Source organism: Amphibalanus amphitrite, unplaced genomic scaffold (assembly GCF_019059575.1).
Source record: "Amphibalanus amphitrite isolate SeventyFive unplaced genomic scaffold, NRLGWU_Aamphi_draft 000109F_arrow, whole genome shotgun sequence".
NCBI lineage: Eukaryota > Metazoa > Arthropoda > Thecostraca > Balanomorpha > Balanidae > Amphibalanus > Amphibalanus amphitrite.
This window is the reverse complement of record NW_024881604.1, coordinates 900,423-921,935: the sequence shown is the minus strand read 5'-3', so window position 1 is coordinate 921,935 and position 21,513 is coordinate 900,423. Positions and strand designations below refer to the sequence as shown.

General features: G+C 50.7%; 1 protein-coding gene and 1 non-coding gene across 8 annotated transcripts; one reads left to right on the top strand and one right to left on the bottom strand.

Moving 5' to 3' along the window:
• Window positions 1–80: 80 nt before the first annotated feature.
• On the bottom strand, window positions 81–21,097 carry LOC122380906. 7 transcript variants are annotated; one of them, XR_006256416.1, is made up of 31 exons: window positions 20,879–21,097; window positions 20,563–20,622; window positions 20,283–20,392; window positions 19,591–19,836; window positions 19,178–19,250; window positions 18,585–18,635; window positions 18,200–18,265; window positions 17,954–18,004; window positions 17,521–17,606; window positions 17,188–17,255; window positions 16,905–16,968; window positions 16,609–16,716; window positions 11,546–11,612; window positions 11,242–11,293; window positions 10,939–10,985; window positions 10,424–10,497; window positions 9,975–10,021; window positions 9,461–9,522; window positions 7,940–7,986; window positions 7,428–7,490; window positions 6,782–6,828; window positions 6,275–6,335; window positions 5,629–5,675; window positions 5,238–5,298; window positions 4,836–4,894; window positions 4,566–4,658; window positions 3,869–3,929; window positions 3,330–3,417; window positions 2,735–2,799; window positions 1,634–1,698; window positions 81–412 (listed from the first exon to the last, which is right to left on the bottom strand). XR_006256416.1 is itself a non-coding variant. In XM_043364511.1 (15 exons), exons 7-14 carry the CDS (start codon window positions 16,963–16,965, stop codon window positions 5,293–5,295), a joined length of 462 nt encoding a protein of 153 aa, XP_043220446.1. In that variant the 5' UTR covers window positions 16,966–16,968; window positions 17,188–17,255; window positions 17,521–17,606; window positions 17,954–18,004; window positions 18,200–18,265; window positions 18,585–18,635; window positions 19,178–19,551; the 3' UTR covers window positions 4,869–4,894; window positions 5,238–5,292. The 7 variants fall into 7 exon arrangements, 3 of the variants coding, with proteins under 3 accessions (XP_043220446.1, XP_043220448.1, XP_043220447.1); XR_006256415.1 differs by lacking the exons at window positions 11,242–11,293; window positions 20,283–20,392; window positions 20,563–20,622; window positions 20,879–21,097 and having other exon boundaries at window positions 19,591–19,622; XM_043364511.1 differs by lacking the exons at window positions 81–412; window positions 1,634–1,698; window positions 2,735–2,799; ... (11 more) ...; window positions 20,563–20,622; window positions 20,879–21,097 and having other exon boundaries at window positions 4,869–4,894; window positions 19,178–19,551.
• On the top strand, window positions 3,679–3,797 carry LOC122380942. Its single transcript, XR_006256428.1, has one exon. It is a non-coding gene; the product is annotated as a U4atac minor spliceosomal RNA (small nuclear RNA).
• Window positions 21,098–21,513: the final 416 nt, after the last annotated feature.

The window sequence follows — 21,513 nt, the reverse complement described above, 5'->3', positions numbered from 1 at the left end:
GGTGACGGCACTCCTTTCCGCATTCCTTCGCGAACCAAAAACCCCACATCTCGTCTCTGGTCAGGCACCACACAAACATACTCGATCGATTGGGTGTTTATTTTCTGAAAATACACACTGTTGACAGTGTTATATCGTAGTAAATCCATATATTTTCCCGCTACATATGGTCACTTCTACAAAATAAAGCCATGGGAAAGTTAATCTATAATTTCTGAAGCAAAAACAGCAACTTCAATACTTTTGACATATTTAAAACAAAAAACTTTTATTAGACTGAATCGAAGCTGACGACTGCCACTTCTCTCCACGCTCTGATACAGTTGGTGAATGCAGTTACCTTACCCGACCTCTGTGCCGATCGGCCGCCGCCAGGCCGCATGCTTCAATCCGGAGCACTGCAGAGCGGCACCTGGCGGACAGTCCACCCGTCAAACACTGCGGCGGTGCGGCAGGGATGGGCGCCGTCACACGCCAGTCAGCTCTCATAATCGCGGCACACGGGGTCCCGCCGTCCGCCCGCCGCCCACGCCACGCCCCCAGGGTAGTCTGAATTGAGTTACGCCGACCGGCGCCCCGCTCATCGCACTCGCAGCGGCCGCACGCAGACGCTTCCAACCAGAGCCGGCGGGCATCGCCTCGGCGCCCGGCGCCACTGAGAGGGCGCCCCAGCGCGTCCTAGGCGCCCGCCGGCCAGGGTCCTTTTCTGTTCATCCACCCGTCCCGGCTAGGACGGTGCCCTGCTAGGGCATCCCGCCACCCTGGCGGGCGTGCCTCGTCTCAGACCTTCCCAGGGGTGAGCGGCGGGGCATCGAGTGCCCGTCAGTGACCCCTAGAGCGGACGTGGGGGCGTGACCAGGCGGCGGGCAGCGGCCACCCTTGCCATTATAGGTGTCATCAGGATAGGACAATTGTACATCAACCTAACTTTGCCAATCAATAAAGCCATGCATAGTGTATACCTCCGGCGTCAACGGCATTGATCAATGTCAATACATTACAGTTTATCGATAAGAAAAATCAACCACTAACATTGAAACAACTTGTATAAACTCCGGAGCCTTGAATATTTGTGTCCTTGGAAGTACCATTATCCTACTCATTGCCCTCTTTGGAGAGGAATTCCCCTTCAGACAACTAATCCAAAATACAATTTTGGAATGCTGTGACGGACTAAAAAAAAAAACCTCAGTCGACATCAACCGATCGCATAAAAATGTTTTTGACCTCTTGAAGAACACACAGGTATACCAATCCAGCTTCTAAGAAAACGGTGCAAGACCGTGCAAAACCGATCGTCGAAGTTCAATTTGGCGCTGCGGTTTGTTTTTCAGCACCGAACGATATAAACTAGCTCAATTAGTGAACTGCTGGACATTCTGGTACTGAATTTTGAAATGCGCAGTCTTCAATTTTTTTTTTATTTAATCCAAAATAAATGTGCGGTGCATCTTTTTTTAAATAAAACTAACGGGAAGTATTGACGGAGCTGCAACCTCTGTGGCATTACAGTTGAAAAGGACTACACAGGACGAAAATTTAAATAGTGGTAACGTTGCAAAAGTTCACGCGAAACAGATACCAACACATACACTGAAACTGTCTTCCTTATCAGGAACTGCAGATGTCTCACCTCAAGCGCTCCGCTGCCGTCCTGGTCCGAGGGCGCCGCGATGTCATCCAGGGGCCGCCGTCAGCCTGACCGACAGACCAGTCGTCAAACACTGCGGCGGTGCGGCCGGGACAAGCACAGTCACACGCCAGTCAGCTCTCATAATCGCGGCACACCGGGTCCCGCCGTCCGCCCGCCGCCCACGCCACGCCCCCAGGGTAGTCTGAATTGAGTTACGCCGACCGGCGCCCCGCTCATCGCACTCGCAGCGGCCGCACGCAGACGCTTCCAACCAGAGCCGGCGGGCATCGCCTCGGCGCCCGGCGCCACTGAGAGGGCGCCCCAGCGCGTCCTAGGCGCCCGCCGGCCAGGGTCCTTTTCTGTTCATCCACCCGTCCCGGCTAGGACGGTGCCCTGCTAGGGCATCCCGCCACCCTGGCGGGCGTGCCTCGTCTCAGACCTTCCCAGGGGTGAGCGGCGGGGCATCGAGTGCCCTTCAGTGACCCCTAGAGCGGACGTGGGGGCGTGACCAGGCGGCGGGCAGCGGCCACCCTTGCCATTGTAGGTGTCATCAGGATAGGACAATTGCACATCAACCTAACTTTGCCAATCAATAAAGCCCTGCATAGTGTATACCTCCGGCGTCAACGGCATTGATCAATGTCAATACATTACAGTTTATCGATAAGAAAAATCAACCACTAACATTGAAACAACTTGTATAAACTCCGGAGATGTGAATATTTGTGTCCTTGGAAGTACCAATATCCTACTCATTCTCCTCTTTGGAGAGGAATTTCCCTTCAGACAACCAATCCAAAATACAATTTCGGAACGCTGTGACGGACTAAAAAAAACCTCAATCGACATCAATGGATCGCAATTAAATGTTTTTAACCTTTCGAAGAATACACAGGTATACTAAGCCAGTTTATAAAATAAAGGTGCGGTGCAACTTACTATTAACGGAAAGTATTGACGGAGCTGCATCCTCTGTGGCATTAAAGTTGAAAAAGACAACACAGAACAGTAATTAAGTGGTAACGTTGCAAAAGTACACGCGAAACAGGTACCAACACATACTGGAACTGTCTTCCTTATCAGGAACTGCAGATGTCTCACCTCAAGCTCTCCGCTGCCGTCCTGGTCCGAGGGCGCCGCGATGTCATCCAGGGGCCGCCGTTAGCCTGACGGACAGACCAGTCGTCAAACACTGCGGCGGTGCGGCCGGGACAAGCACAGTCACACGCCAGTCAGCTCTCATAATCGCGGCACACGGGGTCCCGCCGTCCGCCCGCCGCCCACGCCACGCCCCCAGGGTAGTCTGAATTGAGTTACGCCGACCGGCGCCCCGCTCATCGCACTCGCAGCGGCCGCACGCAGACGCTTCCAACCAGAGCCGGCGGACATCGCCTCGGCGCCCGGCGCCACTGAGAGGGCGCCCCAGCGCGTCCTAGGCGCCCGCCGGCCAGGGTCCTTTTCTGTTCATCCACCCGTCCCGGCTAGGACGGTGCCCTGCTAGGGCATCCCGCCACCCTGGCGGGCGTGCCTCGTCTCAGACCTTCCCAGGGGTGAGCGGCGGGGCATCGAGTGCCCATCAGTGACCCCTAGAGCGGACGTGGGGGCGTGACCAGGCGGCGGGCAGCGGCCACCCTTGCCATTATAGGTGTCATCAGGAAAGACAAGAAACACCCTCTTGTGATATGGACTTACGTACCATTAGGCGTTGCTAGTAGACAGAAGAGACTGGAAAACGTCAAGCAGAACGGCAGCAACGTCGGCCCCAATCCTTGCAATCAGTTTCCCTAGGGACAAAAACCGATCATAGATGGCGCTGAGCTACCCCACACCTTTCAGGAACCACTAAAATGGCCACAGTCAGAACAGTCCTTTGCGCAGAATCCCCGCTCCAAGACTGAATACAGGGCAGAGTGAGCGCACATATAACAGACCATTATAATTAAACGTAACTTTTCCTCACAAGCATATCTCGGCAAAACCGTGGCGAAACTACCTAAGAACATCATACAACAGATATACATAGAAGATTCCCACCATACGCGCCTTCCGTCCTTGATCTAGGGGAAGCTGAAGTCAAGGGATCGTCTAGTGATGACTTCCGTGCTTACACCCATAACTTAACACGCCTCAGGCACCTCGGTGTCTAGTGGCAATTTCTGGAGCCCCCTTACTTTACAGGGGGCAACTTACCCGTAGCATTTTCATGTCCTTAAGGACTCTACGAGTTCAACTCACCACGAAAGACGATCTGCAAGCATCCAGAGTCGAGTTGCCTCATTAGCTGTCCCACCGTTCACTGAAACGAAACAAAGCCTTGTTACCACCGCACGTAGATCCCCGGAGTGACACCGCCTCCCACCACACGCGAGCGCACCCAGACGACCACTGGACGCGCACCGCCCGTGCTCACGCCCGCCTCGACCCGGGCGTCGCCGCCGGGCACTCGGAGGTGGCCCCTGGCCTGGTAGGCCGGCCCGCACGGCAGGCGCCACACCGTCCCCGGCCCGGTAGGCAGAGCCGCACAGTGCCAGCCATACACAGACGGTTGAACACATCACGTCCAGCTAAAAAGCTCAATAATAATATGAACGGCGGCGGACTGGGACGCCATAAATATATCCGGCAATTATCCACGATAATTCAAACATCTATGGACATTTTATGGTTAGCAAAATCCCGCTGAGACTTTTCTATACACTAATATCAACTTAAGTTTTTTTTTTCATAACTTGTAGGCAAACGTCGTACCGACACGACATCAAAAGCCGGGGCGGTATAGCGGTTCGACAGTAGTAATGTTCGCAGGTAGGGAACGCCAGCGGAGCCATGGAAACGCTCCGCTGGAGCTGATCTGCGCAGTTGCCGGGAAGTTCCTGACTTGTGAATCGGCGTCCGACTGTGACAGCGCGCACCAAAAGGGCAGCTCACTCACCACTCGTTTTGCCGCGGACCGCCAATCGCAGGTGAACGTCCGCCATATCGTTCTTCTGACCCCGCTCCACAGAGCGACGCGACGACCGGGAACCTGAAGGCACAGGGCGGTAAGCGTCAGCACATGGTCGGAGAATACACTACAGGGGAAAATACCGACGAATATGTCAGGCTAACAGGGAAACTTTTCTGCATCGCCGTAGCTAGAAGCGAGCTGGGTGTTATCATCATGAACTAGAAATCACTCTTTACACATGGTGTCCGTTCTCACCTCGTCAACGTGGCCGACAGTCATTCTACGGCGATCCCACCAGTCTGCCGCCGCGTAGCCTGAAAAAGAAGACGGGTTGCTGTAACGCTAAGCACTCCGCAGCGTAGCCTTCAGGAAGTTGCTGTTCGATACGCACAAATGAATTATAGAACATCATAGTTGACAGAACAGACGGAATGTGCACAAACTTCGTCCGGCAGTCGGCGTGTTCACCGACAGTCGATACTGAGGTTTGTCCAGTCTCTGTTCGCGACATGGGAAAGCCGACCGCAGCCATAGCATCACCGGGTCGGGGCAAAGTTCGCGACACGTGAATTCAGTGACAGAGACAGACTCGAGTCTTCACGGAAAACTGACAGCAAGACTCACAAAAACGCGAAAAGAATATATTCAGGTGCTTACCAGGTAAATGTTACTGCCGTGAATGCACCGGCTTCGTGAAAGCTGGGTACCTCCGTCAAACCTGAGGGTAAGAACAACAGTCAACAAACAGGAATCTTAGAAGCAGCTGTTTTGCGTAAAAATGGGAGAGCATGTTCGAATGAACATCTGAAGGCTTCTTCGAGCAACTTCTGAAGGCTTCGAATGAACATAACCAAGAACTACACATGGGAACGGTGATGTTTTGTCCGTAGACATTTCCGAGCTCCGGCGCCGGGGCAGCGGCGGAGCAGGATAGATCGACGGTCTGCTGTACGCAGATAAAACGCCACAAAAGCCACCGGTACGGTTCATGTGGAGCTGGTCTGCGGGACGGCGCCACTGCCTGCCGGGACGGCCGCTGGCCACTCACCGTGTCGGGAGAGGGACTCTGGCCGACAGCCGCCACCGGACCACGTCCTGTGGGGAGACGGTACCGCGGTCAGAGCCAGCGTCACCGGACAGACACACCCGGCCGGCCACCGGCCGTCAGGCTAACAGGGAAACTTTTCTGCATCGCCGTAGCTGGAAGCGAGCTGGGTGTTGTCATCAGATAAAGTGAGTGAATATGATTACGTTAATTCATACTTCATAGGTAGAAAAGAAAAAACGCGCCTTAAAAGCACATAGGCAAGTGGCATCGATATTCAAGGTAACAATCATGGCCCAAAGCTATTTTACTTTGATGGTTTAAGCTTGGGTTCGGCCAGGCCGTTTTTCGCGTGGAATTTCCACGCCGAGGAATTTCTCACGAAAACAGCCGTTCGGGCATCGCGAAACAGGCTTGCCCGTCGGACATCGCGAACGGCTGTTTTCGCGAGGAATTCTTTGGTAAAGAAATCCACGCAAAAAAAACGGCCAATCCGAACACACGGATAATTTTCATGGGCAAAGGGAAGAAAATGAGGGTCAGGTTACTTTGACGAATCGTTGATAAATTCCATTTAATAGGTAGTTATTATTCATTCAACCATCTACAAAAAAAAACTTTAACCGAACAAGATACTGATGCTCCTTACCTGTAGAAGAAGTCAGGCTACTTCACAGAAAAAAAAATGATTCCGGCGCCATTCGTAGAGCCTGGAAAGGTAATAAAACTACGATTAATGGAAGTGTGTGAGCAGCAGACGACTAGAATCTTGCTCTCTAGATTCGAACGAAATGACACTAGCTTGCATATAGGGCTTTCCGCGGAGCTGACACCTGCGACATTTAACATTACTATCAAAGATAATTCAATGGTGCCAAAAATCCCCGACTGCTTTGGGTAGATACGCTGAGTATAGTTAGTCAAAATCGGTGGCCGAAAACCGGCGTACCATCACAACCAAGACCGTAGCCGTTAGCGGTAATGCATTGTCCGTAGACATTTCCGAGCTCCGGCGCCGGGGCAGCGGCGGCGGAGCAGGATAGATCGACGGTCTACTGTACGCAGATAAAACGCCACAAAAGCCACCGGTACGGTTCATGTGGAGCTGGTCTGCGGGACGGCGCCACTGCTTGCCGGGCGGCCGCTGGCCACTCACCGTGTCGGGAGAGGGACTCTGGCCGACAGCCGCCACCGGACCACGTCCTGTGGGGAGACGGTACCGCGGTCAGAGCCAGCGTCACCAGACAGACACACCCGGCCGGCCACCGACCGTCAGGCTAACAGGGAAACTTTTCTGCATCGCCGTAGCTGGAAGCGAGCTGGGTGTTGTCATCAGATGAAGTGAATGAATATGATTACGTTAATTCATACTTCATAGGTAGAAAAGAAAAAACGCGCCTTAAAAGCACATAGGCAAGTGGCATCGATATTCAAGGTAACAATCATGGCCCAAAGCTATTTTACTTTGATGGTTTAAGCTTGGGTTCGGCCAGGCCGTTTTTCGCGTGGAATTTCCACGCCGAGGAATTTCTCACGAAAACAGCCGTTCGGGCATCGCGAAACAGGCTTGCCCGTCGGACATCGCGAACGGCTGTTTTCGCGAGGAATTCTTTGGTAAAGAAATCCACGCAAAAAAAACGGCCAATCCGAACACACGGATAATTTTCATGGGCAAAGGGAAGAAAATGAGGGTCAGGTTACTTTGACGAATCGTTGATAAATTCCATTTAATAGGTAGTTATTATTCATTCAACCATCTACAAAAAAAAACTTTAACCGAACAAGATACTGATGCTCCTTACCTGTAGAAGAAGTCAGGCTACTTCACAGAAAAAAAAAAATGATTCCGGCGCCATTCGTAGAGCCTGGAAAGGTAATAAAACTACGATTAATGGAAGTGTGTGAGCAGCAGCAGACGACTAGAATCTTGCTCTCTAGATTCGAACGAAATGACACTAGCTTGCATATAGGGCTTTCCGCGGAGCTGACACCTGCGACATTTAACATTACTATCAAAGATAATTCAATGGTGCCAAAAATCCCCGACTGCTTTGGGTAGATACGCTGAGTATAGTTAGTCAAAATCGGTGGCCGAAAACCGGCGTACCATCACAACCAAGACCGTAGCCGTTAGCGGTAATGCATTGTCCGTAGACATTTCCGAGCTCCGGCGCCGGGGCAGCGGCGGCGGAGCAGGATAGATCGACGGTCTACTGTACGCAGATAAAACGCCACAAAAGCCACCGGTACGGTTCATGTGGAGCTGGTCTGCGGGACGGCGCCACTGCTTGCCGGGCGGCCGCTGGCCACTCACCGTGTCGGGAGAGGGACTCTGGCCGACAGCCGCCACCGGACCACGTCCTGTGGGGAGACGGTACCGCGGTCAGAGCCAGCGTCACCGGACCGGCACACCCGGCCGGCCACCGACCGTCAGGCTAACAGGGAAACTTTTCTGCATCGCCGTAGCTGGAAGCGAGCTGGGTGTTGTCATCAGATAAAGTGAGTGAATATGATTACGTTAATTCATAGGTAGAAAAAAAACGTGTCTTAAAGGCACATAGGCAAGTGGAATCGATATTCAAGGTAACAACCATGACCCATAACTATTTTACTTTGATGGTTAAGCTTGGGTTCGGCCAGGCCGTTTTTCGCGTGGAATTTCCATACCGAGGAATTCCTCACGAAAACAGCCGTTCGGGCATCGCGAACGGCTGCTTTCGTGAGGAATTCTTTTGCATAGAAATCCACGCAAAAAAACGACCAATGCGAACCCACGGTTAATTTTCATGGGCAAAGGAAGAAAATGAGGGTCAGGTTACTTTGGCGAATCGTTGATAAATTCCATTTAACCCTCGCCCGCACATGGGGGGGGGTTGCCACCCCCCCCCCCCAGGCAGTCTTTCTGCTCTGCACTCAACATTTTTAGAGCTAGAGGGCTGATTTTTCGTATAGCTGCTCGTCTATCCTTTCTTGATGTCCACTGAAAATTTCAAGTTTCTGTGATTTTTGGTTTCGGAGATATGACCTTGTTTTTCAGGTCATGTCATGACCCAAATGGCCAATTCTCAACATCTTGCGTTTGCCATGGGCTTTGTGAGCTTTTTACACCCTGATTTCGGCCTTTTTTGCCAGTCTTACCTCCCACCTATCATGGAACATGTTGTTCGACGATGTACAGGGGTCAAGGTCAGGGTCAAGGTCAACCTAGGTCATCTAAGATAATTGCGTTTTAGGCAAGCTGAATTTACTTCTTGTGAAGTTTTTTGACTGCATTTTTGGTAAAAGCTTCTCAGATCATGATTTCATGTGATATGGACCCAAAAACAATCGGTGCACACATCAGTATACACACAGACACACACAGACATACAAACACATATAATTGACCTTGACCTAACTTGACCTGAAATGACCTCAGCAGCAAAATTCTGGTCGGATAGTGTGACAAAGAGGTTCTAGCTGGCTTGGCACCAGAAAACAGCATCGTCATCGGTATTTGATAAGCAGCGCACTTGATATCCCACGGTGACCCAAAACAGCAACATTTTTTAGTTTGACCTGACCTGGAAGGTCAATGACTGACCTGATAAGGTAAAACTGGGTATCATTGGATTCGTCTCTTCCCAAAGAATCTTTTTGGTCTTTACTGCTAAGCTCTATCTCCAACAGGAACGAAATGGCGCGGGGGGGGGGGTGGCAACCCCCCCCCCCCCATGTGCGTTCTAGGATGGGAAAATGGCATGTGCGGGCGAGGGTTAATAGGTAGTAATAGATTATTCGTTCAACCATCTACAAAAAAAAAACTTAAACCGAGCAAGATACTGACGCTCCTTACCTGCAGAAGACGGAGTCAGTCCACTTCACAGAAATAATGAGTCTGGCGCGATTTCGTAGAGCCTGGAAAGGTAATAAAACTAAGATGAACGAAAGTGTGTGAACAGCAGAATTAAAGTCGACTAGAATCTTGCTCTCTAGATTCGAACGAAATGACACTAGCTTGCAACAGGGCTTTCCGCGGAGCTGACACCTGGGACATTACTATCAAAGATTATTTTAATTCAATGGTGCAAAAAATCCCCGACTGGTTTGGGTAGATACGCTGAGTATAGTTAGTCAAAATCGGTGGCCGAAAACCGGCGTACCATCACAACCAAGACCGTAGCCGTTTACGGTAATGGATGTCCGTAGACATTTCCGAGCTCCGGCGCCGGGGCAGCGGCGGCGGAGCAGGATAGATCGACGGTCTACTGTACGCAGATAAAACGCCACAAAAGCCACCGGTACGGTTCATGTGGAGCTGGTCTGCGGGACGGCGCCACTGCCTGCCGGGACGGCCGCTGGCCACTCACCGTGTCGGGAGAGGGACTCTGGCCGACAGCCGCCACCGGACCACGTCCTGTGGGGAGACGGTACCGCGGTCAGAGCCAGCGTCACCGGACAGACACACCCGGCCGGCCACCGGCCGTCAGGCTAACAGGGAAACTTTTCTGCATCGCCGTAGCTGGAAGCGAGCTGGGTGTTGTCATCAGCTGATGAAGTGAATGAATATGATAACGTTGATTCATCGGAAAAACGAAACAGAATCACCCAACTTATCGTCGTGATATTTTAACAAAGGTCCAGGCCCAACATTATATTGTCCTTCGTATTTATAGTTCAGAAATTATCACTGACAGCTGGGAGATACGAGTACACGTCCTCATGCATATATTTTCGCAAACGTTGGAATATACTGTTCCGTCTTAGTACACTGCAGATAAACCATTCCAGAAAAAGTTTGCTGCAGCTGCCTGCTTACCTTTCAATTTCCATGGCGCCTGCCAAGAGCATCCGCGAATGCACAACGGCCAATAGTGCGGCCGCTCCTGGGGCCTGGAAGAAAAACATCGCAATAAATACCGGTGTGTGAGCAGCAAAATGTTGGCAGCTTGACAGCACTTGCCCTTTAGGTTCGATTGAAGGGAGACTGACTTGCTAGGATACTGATTTGCTAAAGCTTCCGGAGATACATTGGGCGAGGTATCAGAGATTCTTTGTTTCTCTATGCTAAATACATAACATTTTTAAAAAGACCGTTTTGATAAATGCCATAGCCGTAAGCCGGCTTATCGTTACGACTGAGGCTAAAGTCATTTAGGGTAATGGATTGTCCGTAGACATTTCCGAGCTCCGGCGCCGGGGCAGCGGCGGAGCAGGATAGATCGACGGTCTGTTGTACGCAGATAAAACGCCACAAAAGCCACCGGTACGGTTCATGTGGAGCTGGTCTGCGGGACGGCGCCACTGCCTGCCGGGCGGCCGCTGGCCACTCACCGTGTCGGGAGAGGGACTCGGGCCGACGGCCGCCACCGGACCACGTCCTGTGGGGAGACGGTACCGCGGTCAGAGCCAGCGTCACCGGACCGGCACACCCGGCCGGCCACCGACCGTCAGGCTAACAGGGAAGCTTTTCTGCATCGCCGTAGCTGGAAGCGAGCTGGGTGTTGTCATCATAACGCAATATGTGAGCCAATGTTACCAATAAAACAATCCTTCAATTCTGTCAGCGCAAAATCACCGGCGCAAATGCTCTTAAAATCAGGATTATATAATAGGCCTTACGCAAGCCTTACGCACCTTTAAATTCGGTAGAAGTTTCATGTCCTCGAGCTTCGCATTTCGAAAAATCCTGAGAAAACGAAAACAGCAATTTAAGAAAAACAGCGGTCTGGTGTAACTTGTCAGGAATGTGTAAATGAGTACATAAAAAAATCATACGTGTATACAGACCTCTTTCAGACACTCGTACGCATAACAAAGTGCCAGGCTAGAGGTCCGCACGTTTTCTGTTCGCGACAAGGGAAAGCCGTCCACATCCATGGCCAGGGATGGGACGGGGCAAAGGCCGCGCCGGTCGGCCCGTGCTCGCTCCGATACTGACCTGGGACGGCAGCGCGGACAGCTGCACCGACCGGCGTGAGGAGTTGCAGACGCCATCCAGATAAAGCCTGTGGAAGATTACCGGTCGTTAGAATGCAATCATGCATTGATCTTTGATGGGTTCTTGAAGTGTGCAGACGTGTTTTGCTGTGCTCTAGAAAACTTGGATTTTAGCCGATAATAGCTTGTTTTCATTAATGTATTATATATTGGCATGTTCCTAATTTAACGTAGATGTTATGGAACATACTTTTGTGTCATATAAGTATAAGATGAGTCTTTATTCTTACATCTAAAAGTTGATTTTTTCTAGTCTTTGTTTAAAAAAAAAAACAGTAAAAGTAGGGCAAAGTGCCCTTGATTTTCGTAGGAAGGCTCGTGCAGCTAAATAGAGTAGTTGTTCGTTTTCAAGATACCATTAGCTGAATTATGAACGACTCTGTTGGCGAAGATTCTGAGACATCCTCACTCATTGAAGGATTTGATCCATTCTTTGAAGAGTGGGTTGTAGCGAACAAGCGTAAGAGGAACAGAAAGGGCAAAAAAGCCGGTGCCTTGCCCTCTAGTAAAAGCGTGCCAAAGGTCACGGGCAATGTTATTTGTAATGGATCCGAGGGCAAGCCTTGCGGAAAATCGGTTTCGAACGACGTTTTTGGTTCAATCAGATGCCAAATATGCATGACCTGGTACCATCCAGCTTGCCAGGGCCTGGAGGAGGAGGCGTACAAAGCGATTACTCGATTTGGTCTCCTTTGGCTGTGCGAGGAATGTGAAGATCACGTGCAGGATTTCCGCAATCTTGTGCAGGGAAAAGTGTCAATTGAAAAGAAGATGGATGCGCAATTCTCGAGTGTAGAGAGCCAGATGAAGGAAATGCACCAGGCTATTCTGGAAAACACTGCTATCCTAAAACAACAAGAAAAAGCCGCAGGTGATCGAATGAAGCTGATTGAAGGATGCATAAGCGAGAAAAAGTCACAGGAAAGTACCTATGCAGAAATAGTGAGAGGTTCGTGCTCCGAAGTTATTAGTGAAGTGTCCGCTAAGCTGTCAGCCTTGCCACTCTCTGCCACACCTCCAAACGACGTCCCAAGTATAGCCAAAGTCGTTGACGATTTTTTCGACAAAGACAAGCGAAAAAAGAACATCATCCTGCACAACCTCCCGGAGCCGAGGGCTGGAACTTTGGAGCAGAGATCCCAGGAAGACATCAACCAATTTTTGGAGATGGTCAAGGAAACCTTTCGACTACGAGTTAGCGTGGCTAGATCCTTTCGGGTCGGCAAGGCTAACCCTGACAAGCCCAGACTGCTCGTGGTAACGCTGGAGAACGAGGACATAAAGCACGAACTGCTGAAAATGGCCCCGCAGCTCCGCCATTCAGTGCGATGGGGAAACATATACCTCTCCCCCGACCAAACTAAGGTGGAGCGCGAGGCTTCTAGGAAGTTGAGAGATGAGCTCCGCTCTCGCAGGGCAGCCGGTGAACAAAGCCTTGTAATCCGCAACGGGAGAATCATTTCCAATGACAGGCCAGTTTCACATGCCCAAGCCGGTCGGAGGTTCGATAGTGCAAGGGACAGTGCCAGATCCATTACCTTGCCAGTCGTCCGGTCGTCGGCTGAAACCCATGACTTGGTTCCAGCTGATGCATCAGCACGTAACGATACCTCCCGTGTGTTATCTCTGGATGTTCCGGTGTCTGATGGCTGTCCTCCAGAACCTCAGCAAGCGTGACTGCCCGTGAAGTATGCCTCTGAGGGCACTCGGTGCCTACGTATTTGGTACACAAATGCGGACCAATTGTTGAACAAGAGGGATGATTTGTGCATGACTATTTGTGGTGAAGATCCCGATATCATTTTCATCACTGAAGCGCTACCGAAGGTGCGGATGTCGTCAGTGCCCCTTGTCTTGTTCTCTGTGCCTGGTTATGAAGTGCACACCAACTTTGATGATACCAATTACCTTGGCATTCGAGGCATATGCATCTATATTCATCATCGACTGAAAGTTTCCAACGTACATTTTCCAGATTCAAGATTTAAAGAGCAACTTTGGGTACAATTGTGCTTGGAAAACAATGACGTGCTACTTGCCGGCTGCATTTATCGCAGCCCCTCAGGCGACCCCCATCGAAGTGTTGATGATTTGTCTTGCTTACTCCAAAATGCGATTTCTCTCAAGCACACTCACCTGCTCATTGTTGGGGATTTTAACATTTCTCAGATTGACTGGGAAAACAACTTTTGCAGCGCATCTGAAGCACATTTTGCCAACAAGTTTTTGTCTGCCGTTCAGGATGCATTCCTGTTCCAGCATGTCACCAAGCCTACCAGATTTAGAGAGGGTTGTAGGCCTAGTATACTGGATTTGGTGTTTACAAATGATGAGAATATGATAACAAAGATCAAATATTGTCCTGGATTAGGAAGGAGTGATCATGTGCTACTGAAATGCGACATTGCCTGTTACAACAAAAAATGTCCCTCTGCCGGCTTGAAATGGAATTTTCACCGCGCTGACTTCACGGCCTTGCGTGTAAAACTACATGCAGTTGACTGGAGCTGTTTGTCAACCATGAGTGTAGACGCGGGTTACAAGTGGTTTAGGAGCAAACTTGAATCGCTGATGAGTGAGTGCATACCCAAAGCAAGAAACGTCAAGTCTAAAAAGAACGTTTACATGAATAGCCGTTCACTAAACCTCAAGAAGAAGAAGAAGGTACTGTGGTCAGTGTACATGAGAACGCAAGACCCCATCGACTATAGCAGATATAAGATTTGCAGAAATAAGCTTAGGACATTGACTCGCCAGTTAAGGAAAGATTTTGAAGCTAAGATATCAGCAAACATGAAAGAAAACCCGAAGGCTTTTTGGAAATATGTGAACAGCCGCCGTAAAGTTAAATCAAGTATTGGTGATCTAAGAAACGACCAGGGCCAGCTTGTTAGCGAGGAAAAAGAGAAGGCCTCGCTCCTGAATGACGTCTTCTCAGGCGCATTCACTATTGAAAAAACGGATGTCGTGCCACAACTAGCAAACCGTTACACAGGGCCGCCGCTGATCGATATACCAGTCAACCTTTTCACAGTGAAGCAAAAGCTTAAAGCACTGAACCCCAATAGTGCCCCAGGAGCTGATGACATTCACCCCCGCGTTTTAAGGGAATTGAGTGGTCCTCTCTCCCTTCCCTTGACCTTACTGTTCCGAAAATCGCTTGAAACTGGGTCTATTCCTGCAGACTGGAAGCACGGTAAAGTCATACCAATCTTTAAGAAAGGTGAAAAGGAAGACCCAAGAAACTATAGACCTGTCAGCCTCACATCTGTTCCCTGTAAGATTCTCGAGTCACTCATTCGTGATTGTTTAATGGACCATTTGCTGTCAAATGACCTGCTGTCCAAGGACCAACATGGCTTCCGGCCGAAGCGATCTTGTGATACGCAACTGCTTGACTCTATAGACTCATGGAGCCGCCTGTTGGAGGACAAGACGGAGGTCGAAGTGATTTACCTTGACTTCCGAAAGGCGTTCGACTCCGTCCCACACAAGAGACTGATAGGCAAGCTGCGCTGCTATGGTATTGGTGACCGAGTGTTGTCTTGGATTGAATCATTCCTGGAAGACAGAATGCAGCAAGTGTCCCTATATGGAAACCTGTCAGATTTGGTCCCTGTGCGCAGTGGTGTGCCCCAAGGCTCAGTGTTGGGCCCATTGCTCTTCTTGCTCTATGTCAATGACTTGCCAGATGCTGTCACTTCAAATGTGCGAATGTTCGCAGATGACACAAAGCTGTTCTCAGGCATCTCTTCTGAACATGATGTGCGGACATTGCAGGCAGACCTGAACGCCCTCGTGGAATGGTCTAGAACTTGGCAGCTGCCATTTAACGAGAATAAGTGCAAAGTGCTTCATGTTGGTGCAACCAAGGACCACCACTCATTTCAAATGGGGTCGGACAGACTGACAAACACGTCAGTCGAGAGAGACCTGGGTGTGCAGGTCGACTCAATCTTGAAGTTTCGACAGCAAGCGTCTACGGCGGTCTTCAAAGCGTCTCAAGTTCTTGCGGTCATCCGCCGGTCCTTCGCCTTTTTAGATGAATTTACCCTGCCTCTTCTTTTCAAATCTCTCGTGCGGCCTCACCTGGAGTTCAGCAGTCTTGTTTGGGGTCCGTTCAATAGAGCTGATCAGAAGGCAGTCGAAAGGGTTCAAAGAAGAGCCACCCGGTTAGTGGTGAGCATCCGCCACCTTCCATATCCTGAAAGGCTGAAGAGACTGAAGCTCCCGTCACTGTACTATCGGCGTAGACGCATGGATATGATTCACGCATACAAGATGCTGCACGGCCACGTTGATACTGATCCTTCAGAGCTTCTGGCAACGAATCCTGAAAGGCGAACTCGGGGTCACACACTTAAACTACGGAAGCCTCGTGCAACCTGCCGTGCCAGACTGAATTCATTTTCTGTGCGGTGTATTAACGATTGGAACGGGCTTCCAGCAGAAATTGTACATTCGCCCTCAGTCAACGTCTTTAAGAACAGGCTGGATGCACACTGGGAGTCGATCTGGTACTCCACTCCTGTAACAGACTGAGTACTAAGTGAAGTTATGGAAATCGGCGAGAACGGGCCCTACAGGACATCGTGCCTCTTGCCCCGATAACACGAAGATGAAGATGAAGATGAAGATGAAGATGATGCTGCGTTCGATTTCAAGGAATTAAATTCGACAAGAACTAGAATGAGCTGTTTCTCGAAATCATCTCGCAATATTTTGAGCTTACAACGTAAACAATATCAACAGCGCGTAGGATATGGCTAAATAATTTAAAACAATTATTTATATTAGTGTAGACAAACTTCGTACCGACAATTCGTACACAAGTGACGAGCAGCGGTATAGCGGTTCGGCCGGGTTACTGTTCGCAGGTAGGGAACGCCAGCGGGGCCACGGCGTCGCCCCGCTGGAGCTAGTCTGCGCGGCTGGGTGCAGTTTTTAGGCGCTATAAATGACTGATGTTCCACATAGTCGCCGGGGGGGGGGGGGGGCACTCACCTACTGGCCGCCGCGGCTGAGCTGAGGGTGCCGTTGGGCGTTTGTAGGCCGTCGTGCTGCGCCGTTGTAGGTGTAGCCGAAGCCCCTCTCCGATGGTCGGCGATCTTCCTGACGGAAAAGGCAGAGTACGTCAGACCTTCATCCATGACACGTCGAGTTAGCAAGCAATGGTGCGGAACGTCAGGCTAACAGGGAAACTTTTCTGCATCGCCGTAGCTGGAAGCGAGCTGGGTGTTGTCATCATAAATCTCATTTACCAAATAAAACGAACTCTCCAGAAACCTTCGAGCACTTACCTGAGTCATCATCCATCAGGGTGGCACGCGCAGAAGCTGGAGAAGAACAGCGCCCCTTCATCACCTGCCGAATGGACGGGGAGAGGTCAGGGCCGGAGGGAGGGCACGGCAGTCGCGCCGTCACTGAAGCACAGTCAGACAGTACGAATACTGCGAACAGCATCGGCCGTGCGAGGGCCTAGACAGCGGATAGTAGCATCATTCGTGACGACGGCACTTCACTAGCAGAGTAACATAGATAAGAAACACAAATAACAGACAAATGCAATCGTCGCGTACTTACAGGGGCTGTCACAGCCGGACGCCCGGGTCTCAGTTTGCGTGATTTCTCTGATCGCTCACTTCAGACACCTGCGAGAAGAACCCAGCCGTTAGCGACTATACCGGCGAAAGTCCAGGAGGCAGGTCTAACCCGAACAGTCAGACAGTACGAATACAAATAGATCAACGGCCGTGCGAGGGCCTCCACGAAGGAATAGTTAGCATCATGCAGTATAGAAGATGTAAATGAAACTTTCGTACGGAGGACCGCAGCGGGACGAGCTTATCAGATATGGACGAGGCTACAATGAGAATACCACAAAATAGATCATGCCTGGTCGCTCCGGAAGCTTACCAATCGGTGTTGCTCCTTGTCAGCTCGACTGCGGGTTTCCGCTACCTAACCGTCCACTGCCGTGATCGTCCAGAAGGGAACCGAACCTGACGGACGAGAGGGCGTCAGCAAACGGTACATGAGAGCAAAACAACACAACCCATTGGACGCAATGGAGCCCAAAAAAGATATCACGCATTTCAAGCATTACTTAGTATCATGAAAAACAAGTAAGTCCGTAAAATGCACAGCCTATTATTAAGCAAACTGTTCGCAAACTTCGTCCCGACCGGTATCAGCGAGATGACCACCAGGATAGCGGTTTGCGTTTTATTGTTCGCAGGTAGGGAACGCCCGCAGACCCAAGACGACGGTCTGCTGGAGCTAGTCTGCGCTTATACCAACTGAGCAAGAGTTCAGGCAATATGGCCAAAATCCAGCTGCCACTACTCACGTTGATTTCATGCGCTGGTACGGGGTACGCCCGGAGCCCCACTCGAGGCATCTGAAAACATATGGTGCTGTTAGCACAAGTGGCATAAGCACCGGTTTAACGGGAGTCCAAAAGTATTCTCAGGCTAACAGGGAAACTTTTCTGCATCGCCGTAGCTGGAAGCGAGCTGGGTGTTGTCATCATAAGAATTGTCAAGTTTAGGGAAAATACGGGGCACGGCATCCACGTAGGCCACAGTGAGCTCACCTTTTAGTCAGTGGCTAATGGTGCTTCGGTCCCGTCTGCAATGTTACTCAGCAGCCGCCATCCGATCTGAGAAAAAGAAAAAAAATATTGTCAATATATAAACAAAGATATAAAAATGGAAATTGTTATAACCACACTTGCAACAAAACCAAATGAAAAAATTCCTAATAGACTATGCAATGCATACTGAATAAATATACAAAGGTTCTGTAGACAAACTTCGTCCCGGAAGCACTACGAACGAGAGCCCCGGGATAGCGGTTCGGCCGGGTTGCTGTTCGCAGAAAGGGAACGCCAGCGGGGCCACGGCGCCGCCCCGCTGGAGCTAGTCTGCGCTACCAACACGGTTTAAACAGACATGACCGAATCAAACACACATAATTACCTGGCGTATCCGCATGATGACGTCGGCACATTTGCGACTTGCTGACGACTCCTGAAATGAAAAAAAGATTTTTAGATTTACAAGATCATCATTACCAATTGCGTTTTTATAACAGAACACAAACTGAGAGCCAGTCTTCAGCCATGAGCGCTAATTGTTGGCCGGATGATGATGGATTGGGATTTTTGGGCGCCCGGACTACAGTGGTCATCGGCGCCCATTAATTGTTGGCCGGAGGGTACAGAATGGGCTGCTTTGGTAGTAGACGGCGGATGGATAGATAAGACCAGACGGACGCAGGGTTAGCGGGTGGAGCCGGGGCGTGTGGGCGGTGTTGGTTCTGACGGCGGCGGAACTGCCGCGCCAGGATAGTCCCGCCGGACACTGTGGGCGCCAGTACAGACGCGGCGGCCGGCAGCGCCGTCCGGCCGCCATGTCTGAACAACGCCGGACACATGGATTCCAGCATAACATTACGCATTCCCAAATAATACACGAATCGCCCGTGACTAAAAACATTGTGCTTACTATGAAAAATCTATCCTATATGCGAAAAACAGGGCACAGTGCCGCGATAGTAATGTCGGACTTACCCTGCAGCGCGGCCTGCCCAGTGCCCATGCGATGTTCGCTGAACGATTCTATTGATGTCCGGCGATTCCTGACCTGGAAAAGTGGGAGTGGGTAAGACATAGCATTCTTTCATATATCGCACTGCCAGTCCCTCGCTTCATTAGAAAAACAAAAGAAATGTATTTGATGGCAACATTACAGTGGGTACTTAAAGGAAAAAAAACTGAGCGAAGCGATACAAAAGATTGTTGATAGACAGCTGTATGGGAATGTTGGAACATGACCGTAACAGCCCGACCATGTTCAGTAGTTCCCAGGTTGGTGTTGCACTACTGTATATCGAACATGTTACCATACAACGGGTCCGAAAAGCTAGAGTGCAAGTTACGCTGACATCGCGACAGCGGTACGCATCGCTGAAAGCGGGGCTCACCTTGGCCCTGTTTCACCGGTGATAGCAGCACGCTGCTTTTACACGTGTCAAATTGGGTTTCCATGGAAACATCAACAGGCCCATTGCTCCAACACTACCACAAGTGTGACGTCAGCTCGCGCAATTTGAGAGCAGCGTGGTAGCAGCGTCCCGTGAAACACCGCCCTTATCACCCCGAAGAGACCGCAGGCAAGTCCAACAGCGGAGGCAGAAATTTCACCAGGCTTGTGGCTACGGCTCCGTCAGCTGAAAACGGAAATCATGCCGGTCAGACAACGGTAGCACGCCGCGGTCGCTTCTCAGTGCGGCGACCTACCCGCACCATTTCAGCTGTGCGCCCGCTAACTAAGGGCCGCCTCGTGCGCGGGGCGGTCCTACTCTCGGGGCCGGCACAGCCAGGACACGGTCCGGGACCACCAGAACGGCGGACCCGAGCCGCGCCCGACAGGCCGTGCCATGGTCTGCCACAGACATAACACTGCCGGCCCAGTGCACGGGCCGGCCGCTGACTTCTGTGGCGCGGGCGGCACAACCATTCCAAACGCCAATGGATGTATCCGACACGCACAAATATAATCAAATTGAAAACCTTATCACACGCAAAACGGAGATTTCGCCGTAACGAACATCGAAATGTCAATGTGAACCACGTCATGCTCATAAAGTAAACGAGGATTACATATTTAGCTTACTTGGCAACGTATGATGAGATGGTTGCGGGCAGCTGCAGCATGACGATCCCACGAGTCGACCAAAGTCGACATGTTGCAGTACTCCGTAGGCCAAGTTGCGAGGCAAGATCCTGAAAGAGGGCGTCCCTATTAATCGAACGAAAGTAAAAGCACGAGTAGAGTCGGAGTGATTGAATTATCAGTTTGTGATAGTTGTAATCGTTGTGGTTCATACGAACGAGACAATGAATCATCATATCAGGCGGGAATAAAAATAGCACAAAAAAACAAGAGTTCTCACCATTTAAATCTTCATCCATATAAAACGGGAACCATGGTGCCCCCAGTCCAGTCAGCTCGTCTGAAAATGAAGTGACAAATCGGTCAGCTTTGTATATTCAGCGCCCGAAACGGTGAAAGGGGAAATTTCCATCAGAACATTATAAGTATAATCATCGTGTTCATACGAACGAGACTGTAAAATCATCATGGTAAGAGCACTCGGAGAACATACATTTGAGCGACACGAATGACAGCTCGGTAGCGGTAAAACCAGCTGAGCTGACGCAAACAGCACAATGATACTGAGTCGACTCACAGTGGTGTCACTGTCTTACCTGCTAGTTTGTTCTCGTCACGTCCGGTCCCGCGGGGGTGAGCCGTGCACTGTGCGGCCTGGGATCGGCCCCGCCGCCACCTCTGGAACTCCTGGAGGCAGACGGGTCACGGGTCATCCGACGGATACCGCCAGGGAGGTTCACGGCGCTGTGACACCGCTCAGGACGTTGGGAGAGAGTCCTCAGAGCCACTAGGACACAAAAGCTGTCATCACTGTGAGCGAGATCAGTTAAACAGACCACGTCACGTCACCGCGGGGGATTAATTACCTGGAGTGGTCGAGCGGTGGCGAGACGAGTGAAGCTACAGCAGTGCTTCTGTGCCGAGTGGTGCCGACGCGTGGTTATCTGTCGAACAGAGAACCATGGTATTAGTGTTTGGTCTCCACTAACCCGGAACGAGAGTCGGTCAGTCCGGCTCAGGACACGTTGGGATGGATGTCGTCATAAGACCGTCGGAGACTAGTTGTCATCAGCGCGCTACGAAATGACACGTCAATCGTGCAAACCGACATTATATGTACAATGCAGAAACCAACTGCAGAGCTATGACGCTACATAATAAGGTCGATCACGTCATTTCCAGGACTCACTTTTCAAAAGTGGCAGAGCTCGAAGTTTCCGCACATATAGAA

Coding starts and splice junctions, on each gene's coding strand:
- LOC122380906 (XM_043364511.1), bottom strand. CDS start 16,965: ATGAAGGGGCGCTGTTCTTCTCCAGCTTCTGCGCGTGCCACCCTGATG. Junction 16,717..16,904: donor CCTGATGGATGATGACTCAG/GTAAGTGCTCGA, acceptor CTTTTCCGTCAG/GAAGATCGCCGACCATCGGA. Junction 10,986..11,241: donor AACTTCTACCGAATTTAAAG/GTGCGTAAGGCT, acceptor GTCTCCCCACAG/GACGTGGTCCGGTGGCGGCC.